This window comes from Euphorbia lathyris, chromosome 2 (genome assembly GCF_963576675.1).
Source record: "Euphorbia lathyris chromosome 2, ddEupLath1.1, whole genome shotgun sequence".
NCBI classification, from domain to species: Eukaryota; Viridiplantae; Streptophyta; class Magnoliopsida; order Malpighiales; family Euphorbiaceae; genus Euphorbia; species Euphorbia lathyris.
In genome coordinates, this window is record NC_088911.1 from 101,109,433 (window position 1) to 101,124,810 (window position 15,378).

At 34.7% G+C, this 15,378-nt stretch overlaps 1 protein-coding gene across 1 annotated transcript; it reads right to left on the reverse strand.

Annotated features, from left to right (window-relative positions):
* Positions 1-3,618: 3,618 nt before the first annotated feature.
* LOC136219151 (fimbrin-1-like) lies at positions 3,619-10,914 on the reverse strand. The gene is made up of 16 exons (XM_066006414.1): positions 10,569-10,914; positions 10,233-10,285; positions 9,949-10,095; positions 9,646-9,816; positions 9,319-9,557; positions 9,046-9,217; positions 8,903-8,941; positions 8,434-8,502; positions 8,227-8,343; positions 7,627-7,838; positions 6,629-6,784; positions 5,909-6,108; positions 4,978-5,135; positions 4,777-4,873; positions 4,520-4,611; positions 3,619-4,271 (listed from the first exon to the last, which is right to left on the reverse strand). The coding sequence occupies exons 3-16, from the start codon at positions 10,045-10,047 to the stop codon at positions 4,011-4,013; spliced, it is 2,082 nt and encodes a 693-aa protein (XP_065862486.1). The 5' UTR covers positions 10,048-10,095; positions 10,233-10,285; positions 10,569-10,914; the 3' UTR covers positions 3,619-4,010.
* Between the last annotated feature and the right edge of the window lie 4,464 nt (positions 10,915-15,378).

Sequence of the window (15,378 nt, forward strand, 5' to 3'; positions counted from 1 at the left end):
AATTGTGTATTCTGCATATGGCATTCATCTTTCCCAAACTAAATATGCTCGCGATATCCTTGCCCGAGTCAAAATGCTCGATTGCAAGCCCTATTCCACACCCATGGCCACAACTCCCAACCTATCTCGTGAACAGGGAACTCGTCTGCAATCCGGAGAAGAATACAGGAGTATTGTTGGAGCTCTACAGTACCTCACTCTCACTCGTCCTGACATTGCCTTCTCCATCAACAAGCTGTGTCAATTCCTACATTGTCCAACAGACGAACATTGGAAAGGGGTCAAACGAGTACTACGATACATTCACGGATCTCAGGACTGCGGTATAAAATTCTCTAGTTAACCAATCACAGCTATTCACTGTTATTCAGACAGTGATTGGCGTGGCTGCCCCGATGACCGTCGCTCCACGGGAGCCTTCTGCATCTTCTTAGGCAAAAGCCTTATCTCATGGAACACTCGCAAGCAACCAACCATTGCACGATCATCCACCGAAAGTGAATACAAAGCTGTTGCAAATGCCACTGCCGAACTTCTTTGGATCAAATCCCTTCTGCTTGAGCTTCGCTTCCCAATCCCGCGACCGGTTCGATTGTGGTGTGACAATGTCGGTGCGATTTATCTCACTGTTAACCCAGTATTTCATGCTCGCACCAAACACATTGAACTTGATTATCACTTCGTCCGAGAACAAGTGGCCTCCGGATTTTTATCAGTTCACTTCATTCCTACTGAGGATCAAGTCGCCGATATACTTACCAAACCACTTTCCAGTTCGCGGTTCAACATACTTCGCCAACGACTTACGCTTTGCTCTCGTCCTCGGCTTAAGGGGGGGTATTAGTGATATACTTTGTATTTAACCGTATATATCCATACAGCACATAGTTGCACTTATCCTTACCTTTCCTAGTACACTTAGAATACATCTCTCACAAGTCTACTCTGATTAGGTTTCTCTGTAACTAATTAGGGCTAGCATCTCTTTACTATTTATACACAAGTATACTGTAACACAAACTAAGCAAATATAATATACAGATTATTATCTCCTCTCAATTCTCAATTAACAGAAATATAGGTAAACTGCATATTTATTTTATTAATTTATTATATGGATGGTCTTCAACATGTTTTACTCTTTTTTATTTTGGTTTATTACTGTAGATTTTCATATTTGATGCTTTCATTTGTTGCTATTGCTATGTTTATTTGTTCTTAATAAATTAGATGTTACCCTTACACTTAGCAATGTTTATTTGAATAATTACCCAAGCCAACCTTCCTGAAGCTTTTGTTCTTCTCTCCCTTTCTGTCTTATTTTTTCTTTTTTGCACCCGTAATAATTTGTACATAGAAAATTAAATATGCAACAATAGAAATTGTTGCTTCCTGAAAAAGTTATTGTAGCTTTACTTCCAGAAATATGTTCTATTTTCTTATTTTCTCTGTTTTCATGTAGTTGCAATGAATTTGTTTCTATAATTTCATAGTTTCCTTTCCCCAAACAAAAAGATTCTTTTCAAATAATATTTACAAAACCATATCAAAAAGAAAATAGGTTTTTTTATTTATTTCAAATATAAAATTACTAAACTATATGAGAATAATTTAATATATCCATTTTATTAGATATACATAAAAATACAAATGAGTTTATTTGTTTGTCAAATTATAATCGAATTAAGGGTCAGTTTGACATCTAAAGTTGATTGACATGTTCAATTTAGTCTAAATTAAAGTTTAGATTTGAAGTTGGTAATATTTAACAAATTATCCCAAATACAATCAATTTTAATTCCTAAAAACTTATTAAATTTGAACTAATTTGTTAAATATTGCTAACTTCAAGGCTGAGTTGATACTTAAATTTTGGGCAAAACTGAATGTGAGCCAACTTTAGGTCCCAAATTGACATTTAATTCAATTATAATTACAATAGATAAGCATAATTTGTCAATTCCAATCTAACTTTTTAGTTTGAGTTAAACTCAAATATCACACATTAAAAAGAGAATAAGTAGAATCTCACATATGTAACCGTTCAGCACAAGTTTATATTCTTATTATTTTTACCACTCAAAAAATTAGAAAAACATGTCTCCAAATATAACTACATTGAAGAAATTAGTGCTACAAAATGTAACTGAAAAATTACACCAAAGATTATTTGATTATAAAAAATTTCTCACAAGTCGAAGAATGACACAATAGGTGGCATCTATATGTGTTTATAACTTTAGTTAATATTTAATATCAAAATTATATTTGCTTAATATAGTAAGATCATGTAATCTGTGCATTGTACGAGCCTAAATCTAGTTATAAAACTATGTTACCAACCTTGAAGCAGTTAATATGATTGCTAACAACAAGGCTATGTGCTTGAGTAGCCAAAACCTTGTTAAAGAGATCAGAAGATTGTGTTCTTCATTCGATATCATCTCCTTTTGTCATGTGTACAGGGAGCAGAATAGAGTGGCTGATCGCCTTGCTGCGGAGCGCCATGAAAGGATGCCGGGAATTTCAACCTTCTCTTCTCCTCTGAACTTCCTTTGTTCGATCCTGTCGGATGATCGGGTGGGGGTTAGCTTCCCTAGGCTAATCCCGGGTTAGGTGTTGGTTTTGTTGTTTTTTCTTTCCCTTTCCTACCAAAAAAATAAAAATAAAACTACGTTACCATTATTAATTAAATTATTTATTTTCATAACACTTTTGAACTCGTTTTTATTATGTCTTTTTCATTAAAAAAAATTAATTTCTTATTTTTGAGACTCAAACAACTTAATTTCTAAATTAAATTTTAAAATTTTAAAACTAAAAATAAAAAAATAAAAAAAATGTTATAATTTTTTTAGAAACTAGCATTGAACTAATAAAAAAATTAAATATATCCAATTACGTGTTAGATTTGTCCAAAATTCAGAATTTCAATATTTTGGATCTATTAGGAACTCCTTAAATCCAAATTTCTAATTTTTTAGGCTTATTAGACCTCTCTAAATTGAAATTTCTAATTTTTTTGGTCTCTTAAACCTCCTTAAATCCAAATTATTATTTTTTTTGGATTTGGTAGGCCATCTAAAATCAAAATTTTTAATTTTTTTTATATATTCAGTCCTTCCTAAATCCAAATTGTTTTTACATGTTAGGACTATCAAACAAAATCTAATTTAATTTTGAGAAATTATATATTAATATTTAAATTGATTCTTGACCATTCAAATTATAGCACGCATATATATATATATATATATATATAAACAAGTTTGATTTAGCAAAAAAAAAAATAAAAAAAAATAAAAAAAAATAAAAATTTCCTGAACGCATGGCTATCTCTTTCGTTTGCTTTCATTTAACGAGGAAAACAAATATAAGAAAAAGTAGATATAAGAAAAAATAGTCAAGTGCAAAAATAACATAAAAAAAAGCCTTGCAATGTTCGAAAAAAATTGCAATTTAATTAAAATTAAAATTAGGTTAAACGAAAGAACTAAAATACAATGTTCAGTTCTTCCAATTGATGATATACATTTGTGTTTTTTATTATCATATAGTTTTAATTTTGAAAGATGAAACCAAACACTCCCTAAATTAGAGAGCAAATCTTCAAAATCCTGGCTACGCAATAGGGGAATTATTCTTTAAGAAATAACTCAGGATACATCTCATCAGAACCGAACTGGTAAAGGCCACATTTAGGACTTAATTTTTCTTCATCAACTCAATTATTGCCAAGATCGTGATCGTGATCATGTCTAAAGAATATGAATATATCTAACAATTAGAACTTCCTACTAATGAATGCATGGGAAAATAACATTTTGAAGTCAAAACTTCTTTTTCTTTCCCTGGATCGTGTTTACAGATTTTCTTTTCTTTTTTCTTCCCGTCCTATGGTTTTCGTTTTGCATTTCCTCTTTTAACAATCTTTTTAGCTTCTTCATATTTGGAGATAAACTATTAACTGCACATTTATATTCACTTTCTTCTTCTGCTTCTATCACCATTTATTCTCCTGTCAGTGCTTCCTCGTTTTCAATAAGCGAGGACACTGTAGTATCCGAGGCAGCATCATCCATGCTTAAATTCGAAAGTTCAGTCCCAATGGAAGGGCTCTCATCTTCACCAGAAACAGAGGGTGCTGGAGATGCCTCAGGTGTTGCAACGCCATTTGAGTGAATTGGAGACGAAACTCCCTCTTCTATTGCCTTTTGCAGGCTCCAGTACATTATGCTAGCTGCCAAAGTCAGAATCATCTTCTGGTTTACCTGCCACCATATGACAAAAGATAATCGAGTTTAGAAAGGCTTGTTCTTTACAAAAAAGAACCACATGATCTTTCTCTGGAATGTTGAAACATTTAAACACAGAATTCTTGGGAGATTATTCAATTAGTTTCTAAAAATTATTGCCACATTCTTCACAAACCACAAGACTTGCCAAAGTTGGTCAAAATGTCGTTTCCGTGCTCTCCCAGATAAGTAATAACAAAATTATGAACTTAAATCATCCATACCTCCATGATATCCTCAGGCAGTAAGAAAATGGAACAGCCAAGTTTCCTTGCAACACTGATTATATATGTAGCGTTCAATCTCTTCTCATCGTCTATATTGAAAAAAAAAAAGAGTATAGACGATCAGTAATTTTCAAAATTATTCTGAGGAAGGTTGGGGAAGTTCAACAGTGTAACTAGCAAAAGGTAAAAATAAATAAACACGACTACTCAATCTTCACAGCTCAATTAATAAGTAATTTTTGCACCTCACATACCAATTTCACCCTTGGTAACAAGGTTCCAATTTACCACCCTAGGCTCTACTGCACTAAGAAGTTCGAGGAAGAAAATCCCATTTGATAAGCTCCTGTCCTGAAATTTTGCGGATTTTTTTTTTTTTTTTGTTTAGCAGCAATTATAACATGCAGATTCAGGATACAAAATTTGACATAAATATAAGTACCACAATAACCAACCTTAAAAGACTCAGTTTGAGAAGTTCTGCCCGAACTTCTAACCTTCCTGTTCACCCACTTCAAAATATCTGTATCAGTTACTTCTTTCCCTTGAGAGTGAGCTCTCAAGTTATTCAGGAGTTGAAGCATATTATATCTCATCAACTGCCATAAAAAAGCTGTAACAACACTCATCAGTTTATAAATACTTGTATAACTGGAGGAGAGACTTTACCGAAGAAGAAGATATTGCACAAGTGAAGAGATGCAACAGAAAAACAAAGATCTTGCTAAATTTAGCAGAAACCTAACAGTGCCTATGAAAGTTGTCACCTCTTTCTTATGCCTAAATTTCTAATGCGTATCTACAGTCAATTGATGAATGCCCACGAAAAGGGAAGACGTAATAGGATGGACATTATATAATAAATGAAAATTTTGTCTCACTCTATTCCGTTATTAAATTTTTAATGAGAAACTGAAATTTGTAGATATATTTGAATAAGCATAACCTTTGAAAAATATGGGCAAAGCAACTTTTTTGTCAAAATACTATCAGAACACAATAAGTTCTGCCATGCCAAAGTATAGAACATGTGCAAAAAGCTCCTCCTAGCAGAAGAGGAAACACACCTGAAGCTGATCCTTAAAGGTATATTACCCAGTCCACCTTGTATTTAAAATGTTAACAAAATCATCTCCACAAGTCCAAAAAACTAAATTGTATAAAGGAATTCCAAAGCAAATTCTCTCAGCGTCTTTCATTTATAAATGCTCAATTCATTATGACCATGCTGCAATAGTATATTTACATACTAACAACAAAATGATACTTGCACAACATTGTAAGTTTTTACTAGATTCCTTAGCAAGCCTACTTTACCACCAAGAATCCAACAAGACAGTATGATCAGATAAAAAAAGGAAGATATTAAAACAAAATAGACATTACCAAGAATGAGCTTCTTATTTCCTTGTACAATATCATTTCCACCAACATTAACGAGAGAAAATTTCAGTTGCCTTCCAAGCTTTACAGCTTGATTGCAGTTTTCTACTTTTCTAAACGGCATCTTAATTGGAGGCTTTGACGCCTGCTTCCAGTTCACAGATCCAGGAGAGACTTTATCAAGTACTTCTAGGAGTATCCAACTGCACACATTTAACAGTCATGTTTGTGATTTAAAGTTACAATAGTAGAGTCAAGAATTTAAGTTCATCCAAACACTTTCTTAGTTTGTAATTTTCTCCAAACTTCTTAATTTTGAGGAGTGTTCCTAGATTTCATTATTAGTTGCAATTTTGTCCGAGTACTAAAATTAGTCATAATCTTGGCAAGTCATTTATTATATTTTGGTCAGTAGTTTTTTCTATTTCTTCTTTTTTTTACTAGGGAAACAAAAGGTGTATTATAACATAACAAAAAAATAGAAATATATTAAAGTAACTAATGGAGCAGTATAAGTTATAACCCACAGATACAGAAACCATTTATGAGATAGTTTCATGAATAAATTGCAACCGACAAATGCGAGCTTAATGATCAGAAACTCAAGAAAATAGCTTGAAATTCAAAAGTTAATATATTTTCTGTTGGCAAGACAAAATTTTGTAACCAATTCAACAAGCGCATTCAATATAAGCTTTAATTGCTTGGACAAAGAAGACTCACCCATTTCTAACATCCTCAAACACATTGTTGACATAAGTACCAATACCAAGACTGTTGATCCATAGTCGGAAGCATCTCTCTTCTCTAGATGTTTGCACATCTTCCGTCATTCTCTCTGCAAAGGAATACTTACTGCTATCTGTAGAAAGACCATTCCTGCAAAAATTCATTGCTCTCAGTTACAAAATTAAACCACAACCAGAGCAAGACCAAGATACAATGGAAGACTGCTGGACAACCTAAACCCCAAAATCACAAAGTGCTCTAGGGGGGGAAATACGAACCAAAATAAATCAGAATTTGAAAGGATTGCTTGTTGGCAAAATATGATCATGGAGACAAGGCCATTCATATCAATTTTTGATGTTCAAACACCACTTTTAAACCTTAAAATGAGAGAAATAAACTGATAATATTCATGAAAATAAGATTTAGGTTGTCTATGAATAAGCAAGGAACACGCATTTAGTTTCAGGAAATCCTTCCTTCTTTCCTTATAAAAACAATTCTTACTTGTCAACAGCTTGTCTTCTCACAATAAACTTTCAACTTAATTTGTTTCATCTTTCAATCTCCCCATCCCACTATGACATACATAGGCAGCCCATAGAGCAGCTTGCAATGGAATTTTCGCTCATAGAATAATGAAAATTTCAAGAACTGTTACTTAATACATCAATGGAGTCAACTTAATCTTTTCTTTGATGGAGAGATTGATATATGAATAACACTGTGAGGCAGGAACAAAATGAAAACCATACTTCTTATGAAATAGAAGCCAAAACTCGAAGAACTTGGGTGTAAATTCTGAAAGAAACTCATTCTACCTGAATCCGGATAATGGCCAAATGAGGTGCATAAGACCCCAAGAGCAAATTTTACAACTATCATATAACTATAAGACTGTAACTTTCACCTATCAAATTAAGGAAAGAGCTAATGGACCTTGAATCCTTGACCAGAATTTGCAATACAATACAAAAATCTTCATTTCTCACCTATGATGAAATATTTGTGCCACAAACGCGAGATTCAGATTTGGTGAGCCCTCCATTATATCCTCTGGTTTTAGATATCTCTTGCAGTTCATCTTCTCTGCATGGTCAATAACAAGTTTAGCCCTATCCTTGGAGTCCTTAACATCCAATGCTGCTGGATTGCAGTGTTCTGGAGCAAGAACATTAAGCAGGAAGGAATAAGCCTTTCCATCCTACAAATCCATAACCAAAAGAAATTAATACAAAGATCTACATATACACATAACACTCTTTTTTTCATTAGACAGCACATTACACCTGTACTACTGGACCTGATTTCAAGGATACAAATTTTAATATATAAAATTTCGTTCTCTCTATGCATGAAGAATAATCCAGAAAATAATCAGAATCACCTTTGCATAATTTCATAATCCAACTCTGCATGAGTAATAAAACTACTCAACTCACATATAGTTCATATGAGGTAAAATGGTAATGTAAAATTAGCCAATGATTTGGCATGAAATATTCATACCCTAATTCAATCCCCGGCAAAAATGAAAGAGATAATACGTGCCATAGCTAAACTAAAAGCTATACAATTGAAAAAGATACTACCTTCAGATCAGATGAAAAATTTGAAACTGTTTTCTCATATCCTCCTTTTTTCAAGTGGAAATTCATCCATTTCAATAAAAGCTTTTCAGGAGCCAATGACATAAGCTCCTCAACATCCTGAAAGCCATATCAAGTCAGCACCTATTTTGTTCAAAGTAGAATACACTTATCAATTCTTGTATTATGCAATAAATAAACATTCACTACATTGTTATCCTCCACCAATTCCACAAGCTGAGGCGTCTTCTTAAGGCTGAGATCTGCTAACAGTTGAATCTGATATTATACTAGTAGTTAGTTGATGCGAAGGAAAAAATAAACAAGTATGAGATTAAAGAGCATTTAATTTCAAGCAAAGGGATTATGAAAGTGGATCATTTTAGGTACATCGCACTCTTTCTAGAATAAAAAAAAAAAAAAAGGGCGGCCCGGTCGCATTACGCGTCCCCGCTGAGCGAGGGTCCGGGGAGGGGTCCCACCACAAGGGTGTATTGGGGGCAAGCCTTCCCTTGCCAAATTAATTGGCAAGAGGCCGCTCCTAAGACTCGAACCCGTGACCTCAGGTCACACGGCAACAACGTTTTACCGTTGCGCCAAGGCTCGCCCTCTCGCACTCTTTCTAGAATATTACAAGCAAAAGAAATGGATATCACAAATATACATAGAGATTAATCACCTTTATAATTTGAGAAATCAACCCAAGTACCAAATGAGGCTGCAAAACAAACAAGCATAGAGTAAATCAGAAACAAAATTCTTCAGACAAGACGAACATAATTGAATGACAGCGCACGAGCATGACAATAAGATAAAACTTACTCTTCCTTCCACCAAGTCCTGAGGACCAGTGTTGACCACAGTGCAACCAATAGCCTTAGCAGAATTCAGGCAAAGAGTATGATTTTCATTTCTCTCCCATGGATTAAGAACCCGCTTTGTGTTGATAGCTCGTTCATCTATTGTACCGGCCACAGCAACATTAATAAGCTTGCTGAATCGATATAAAAGATAAAATCAGAACTTCCAACTATTATCAGTTTTTATTGTCGAAACAAATCAGAAAAGGTTGAAGCAAAATTAGCTTAAATATACCATAAAAGTACTCCATCTCTGACAAGATTGAATAAATCATTTGTGGATGGATCTAAGGGAAGAAACTGCTTCAGAAATGGATCATCTCCAAGATAGCTGTTTATGTGAGCAACATAACATGCTCTCTCTGATACATTAATTGATTGAATAATGGAGTTGGTTGTGGCCTTAAGGAATGATGACGTCTGCTTTGGTTGGCCTGATTTTTCTGTAACTCGACTTTGCAAATTCAGGTATGCCTGTCCTTAACATAATTTTTTCAACATGTCACCCTCCCAACTTCCAATAATTCAAAAAACTTGGAAGAATCTGAAAGTTAGGACTCACCTTGAGGAAGCCTTCAAAATCAATCTCACTGCTCATGTCAGAAAATGACTCACTCAGGATTCCTTCAATCTCCTCTTCATCAAATACTGAATTAAAAGCTTTTAATCTCACCATAAACGGAGGCAAATCTGCACCTGTCACTTTGCCATTTTGAGTCCGTGCTGCCAAATACTAGGATCCACCAAGAATAAGAAAGCAAGCTAAGTAAAATTCCCATTCACTCGTTCCAGTATAAAATCAAATGTTGACAAAATTATAATAATACAAGATAGCTAAAATGCAAAAAGAATCAGATGAACTCACTTTAGTTGTGAGGCTGCGAAGCTCAACCTGTGTGAACTGACTCTGGATCGATTGATCAGGGGCGTGAACGCTCAAAAACTTTGCCTTGGGCTTCGACATCTCTGCCTATTGCGAGCGCAGAGAACACTAACTAATCTCAAACTTGATCTTTAAGATTATCCAAATAGGCAAAGAAGTATAAGAATCGTTGAAACCAGGAATCCAAAAAACGAGTGCCAGAATCAAAGATTCAAATGTCAGATCCTATTTATGTACAATTAACATCAAATCCACAATCAGATTACCCTTGCAGTTGCTTCAGCTTCCGTGGATTGCCAAAAACTGGGCTCTCTATCCCCTGAAAATTAAATCATTGGTAAAAAATTAAGGCCCATAATGGAAATAAAAAAACCGAAAAACTGTTACCAAAATTCATCCTTTAATAGCTAGTTCTCATTAATAACACCAAGAATCAATCAAAAGTCAAGAAGCAATAAAAAGGAAACACATTAAAATAAAAATAACAGAATAACAACGAAAAAAACAACAACGAAGATGTTATGAACATATAGTAATCAAAATTGTTCCCTTAAATCCTCAATAGGAAGACGTAAAATGAAAGAGAACACAGAATTGCATACCTATGAAAAATCCCCGAAGAAAAAACAGCAGATTCACGTTGAAAAGTATCAGCCGCTTTGAACAATATAAATAACCAGAGACGAGAAGAAGGAAATAGAATTGAAAGGAAATGGAGATTTAGGAGATAGAGAGGATCGATATTTCTTCTTGGGAGAGCAAAGGCAGAGAGAGAGATAGAGGCAGAAAATTAAGAAAACGAGATTACGGTTTTTACCAAGAAGACAGCGAATGGCACCACACTTGCATTGAAACCGATTCTAGTTGTGGGTTTGGTACTCTCGTGCGTACGCTAATTTCATGGACTCGCTTTCGTTTTTTGCCACCTCATCTAATATGTGGACACGTACTTTTTCTTTTTGGCTCTTTCTGTAGCTATTTCTGTTGCCATGTGGAATTGTGGTCACATGTTGCACTAATCGGACAAAAATTGCATTACTAATTCTCTTTTACATTACATTAATAAAAAAATTAATATATATAATCAAATTTTTTGAAGCTTTCTGTCTGGCGTTACAACTCGAACTTAATATCTAATTCAAACGACTTGAGATATTTAATCATTTAAGTCAATCTTAATTAGTTATATTAGTAATTTTGAATTCTTTGTAGCTATGCCAAAACGAAATTACATTAATATTTGTATATATCTTAATCCGTTTTTTTAAATAAACAAACTTTTATTAAAAAGAATTAGAAGAAAGAACATCAATAATAAAAGGAGGTGGACATCCTGTGAACAGATTTAGATGTGACCGCTCTCGCTAAGGGGTGAGTTGCCATATTCGTTACGTCGAACAAAGGAGGTAGAGAAATTTTCCAGACTCTAAATAAATCCACACATTCGGATATTGTATCTGAGAGATAGGAACCGGTTACCACATGCTGTCAGATGGCTCGCACAAGTGATAAACAATCCGATTGGAATTTGATACCGCTTCGATATGTAGACTTGATCCAACTGAGGGCTTATTTGAATGCAATAGCCTCGAATAGAGCAGGATCAAAGAGACCCGAAAGAGCATCATGTGATGCGAATAAGCACTCACCCCTCTGATCCTGTAACAAAAAACCGTAGGAGTTGTAACCTCTCTCCTCGAACCGACCAACGTCGATATTGCAAACATAGAGACCAAGAGCAGGTTTCCGTCATTGGGAGATTCCTGTCACATGGATGAGCTAAACAGTCTGGAGTAACATCTGAGCTGCAGTCCAGAGGGCCTCATCACGAGTAGCAGCTGCGAGCATTACGGGAGGTAGCAACCCTTTTTTATCCTAAACCATAATGTTGCGATTTTTCCATATGCCCCAAACAATACTAGCTACATCTGATATCTGAGATGACCCGGACTGGTTTAAATGGGTGCAAAACCAACTAGAAAAGTCAAAACAATCACTCATACAACTATCACCAAAGAAGAGCTCCCATACCTTCTACGCAAAAATGCAAGAGACAAAAATATGGGTTTCGTCCTCTCTATACATATGAAAAATCGGGCAGACATTAGGTAGTAAACTCCTACGAGTAGTAAGGTTTTTCAGTGTTGGTAAACACTTAGACAAGATGCGCCAAATACAATTTCAGACTTTCAGGACAGTAGTAATTCGCCAGACTGAACTCCAAGGGATAACATTTAAAGAAGAGGGTAGAGAAGATGATTTTAGTGCAAAAACATACCTGCTTTTGATTGTATATGAGCTTGATCTGTCTTGTAACCACAACCAAGAGTCCTCCCCCATACGAGATCGTTTAGGGATGGAGTAGGTTAAGTGCGTTCCCCTCTTAGAGATAGTGGTGTCGATGATTTGAGGAATCCAATTCCCTTCCGCATCAAGCAGATCACATACCTTACCTGAGGGAAGATTAAGATTGATGGGGGGAAGTTGGAAATGGATTTTGAATGTCTAGTAGCCAGGGGCTATCTTAAATGTGAATGGTTGTACCAGTACCGACCTTGCGAATCAAACATTTCAGTAACAGATCCTTACCCGCGAGGATGCTACCCCAAATGAATGATGGATTATGCCCTAGTGAAGCCTCTTCAAACGTGGAATATTGGAAATATCTTGCTCTTAGCACTCAAGAAACCAACGAACTCGAGTCTTGCATCAGTCTACATCCTTGTTTAGCTAGCAAAGCCAAATTAAATAAGTGTAAATTACGAAAGCTCATACCTTCTTCAGATTTCGAGAGACGGAGCTTCCCTCATTCCTTCTAATGAATACATGAATTAGAGAGGCTTGTGGATCTCCACCAGAATTGATTGAGGATCTTGTGAATATCATCATAGAACTCTAAAGGAATTAGGAAGATACTCATCATATAAGTTGGGATGGACTGCATAACTGACTTAATAAGATTTTCTTTACCTGCTCGAGATAGGAATTTTTCCTTCCAACTGTTGATCATGTGCCAGATACGATCCTTCAGATAACTGAACGTTTGAATCTTACTCCTCCCAACAGTAATCGGTGTCCTCAAATAAATTCCCAAATAAGAAACCTCATTGAGACGGAGTTCAGAATTGATCGAAAGACAAGTATAGCTGCTTTTATTGCTACTATAGAAAATCGAAGATTTCTGAAAATTGATACACTGACCTGAAGCTTTTTTATAAACAGAAAGGCATTTTTTGACTATCTTTGCTTGTGCTATTAAGGCCCTGAAGAAGAGGAAGCTGCCATCAACGAAGAATAAGTGTGAAATAATTGGTGTTGATCTTGCTACCTTACATCCGTGCAAAAGACCCAAACGTACTTTGTTAGACAGAAGTACCGAAAATCCTTCTGCACATATAAGAAACAAAAATGGGGACAAAAGGTCACCTTGGCGGAGGCCACAGGTCAAGGTAATGGGACCCAATTCCCGATCCCCATGTGCGATTTTGTATGATACTGAGGTTACATACATCAGCATCCACTGTACCCATCTCGAATGGAATCCCATCTTACCCAACATATTTCTCAGAAAAACCCACTCAATTCTATTATACGCTTTACTCATATCCACCTTCAGCGCGACAGTGCCAATTTTACCCTATCGAATACCTTTCAATTTGTATATGATTTCATATGTTATGATGATATTTCTTTAGGGGCGGATTAATCTGTTATCTATTGTATTAGTTAGGCCTCGTTTAATATCAAATAAAATTACTTAAATTACTATATTAAATACTTATTTAATTCTCTAAAAAAATACTTATTTAATTTAAGCATATTTAATAACTGTTTTTTATTAGTTATTTAAATTGTTCAATTAAGTTAAAATTTAATAAAATCAAAATATTTAATTTAATATTTTAAGTTGAATATCATCGGCTAATATTTTTGAATTCAGTATTTACTTTTGTTATTTATCAAAAAAAGTTAGGCCTAAACCATACACAGCCCCCTGAACTTGTCAATTTTGGTCATTTTGCCCCCTAAACTTACGGGACGACCTATTTGCCTCCTCAACTATTTAAAAGTGGTATTAGCAACCCCCTATTTTCATTATAACGGAAACAAAATGAAATTTCAACATTAGTACAAGTGTTCATGGAAGTATTGGAACCAACATGCATATATGTAACCTCATTTGCAGCTTGTTTTAGTAGTACATAACCATATTTGCAATTTTTACAAGAGAACTTGTGTACTGTCTATACTAATCTCATTTGCAGCTCATTTTCAAATACTCATTTGTGTACTGTCTATACTAATCTCATTTGCAGCTCATTTTAGGTCGTCCCATAAGTTCAGGGGGCAAAATGACTAAAAGTGACAAGTTCAGAGGGCTGCGTATGGTTTAGGCCAAAAAGTTATATCATTTAATAATTTAAATATTTTTATAATATTCAATACTTGTTGAGCGATTTCCGCAAGTGCACGGTTTCGCTTGTAGTAATAAAAATATCGATCCCACAGAGATACGTTTTTTAACGAAAAACTTATTTTTGAATCTTTAATTTCGAACTTGTTAGATTTATAAAATGTAAATAAAAGTGAAAATTGGATTAATTGAATTTAGGAAATTTATTTGATTGAATTTGAAAACTTTGAGTATTTGAAAATGCTGGAATAAGATTATATATTTAGAATAAATCGATTGTTAGAAAGATCTTCTGATTTTAAGGATGAATTTTACAAAACAGGAACATTTAGAACTTATTAGAAAAAGGAATGAATTTGTTCATTTGCATTAAGCAAAGAAAACAACTTAAACTTTGTATTATTATGATGATGAAATAAATGACGGAACCTCTAAGTAATTGGCTTTGAACGCGACAAAACCCTTTCGGGATAGTTGCCCTTACTCAAATTAACACTCTTTCGAGATGATAATTTGCCTAAGTGTTCAACAAAGTTTCCTTGTAATGATTTTGAATTCAAGTGCATATTAATGAAAACACCAGCCTCACTTATATTGGATTGGTTACCATAAGTGCTGCATAACGATTTGTCGAATAGAACGGACTTTATTAGATGAAATATAAATTGATACAAGTTTACAGAGAATAAGGAGCATCGAGTTCTTCGAGGGCGTGCAAGTGAAGGGCTTGATCGGTTCCGCTTCCTTGGGTTTCCTAGGAGGTTATCAGGCTCGGGGGCGAACACTTTACTCAATCTTATCGCTGTAGCTTCGTAATAGGGATTCGGTCGGCCACTACCATGATGCAAACTAAAACTGGAACAATGTCTAAACGCTACTGAGTTGTAATTAAACTATAAACAATATGTGTATCTCATCTTGTTTTGTACAGAATCTAATTTCTAACTCTCGAAATGTTTTTACTTAGAACTTCGACATAAGTTCTACGCTCTGATTTC

What these genes read in the sequence shown, in the direction of transcription:
- LOC136219151 (XM_066006414.1), bottom strand. Translation starts at nt 10,047, where the DNA reads ATGTCGAAGCCCAAGGCAAAGTTTTTGAGCGTTCACGCCCCTGATCAA. An exon ending in AATTGGTGGAGGATAACAAT is followed by an intron (nt 8,344 to 8,433) that starts GTAGTGAATGTT and finishes TATGGCTTTCAG; the next exon opens with GATGTTGAGGAGCTTATGTC. An exon ending in TGCCTGAGGATATCATGGAG is followed by an intron (nt 4,272 to 4,519) that starts GTATGGATGATT and finishes ATATGGTGGCAG; the next exon opens with GTAAACCAGAAGATGATTCT.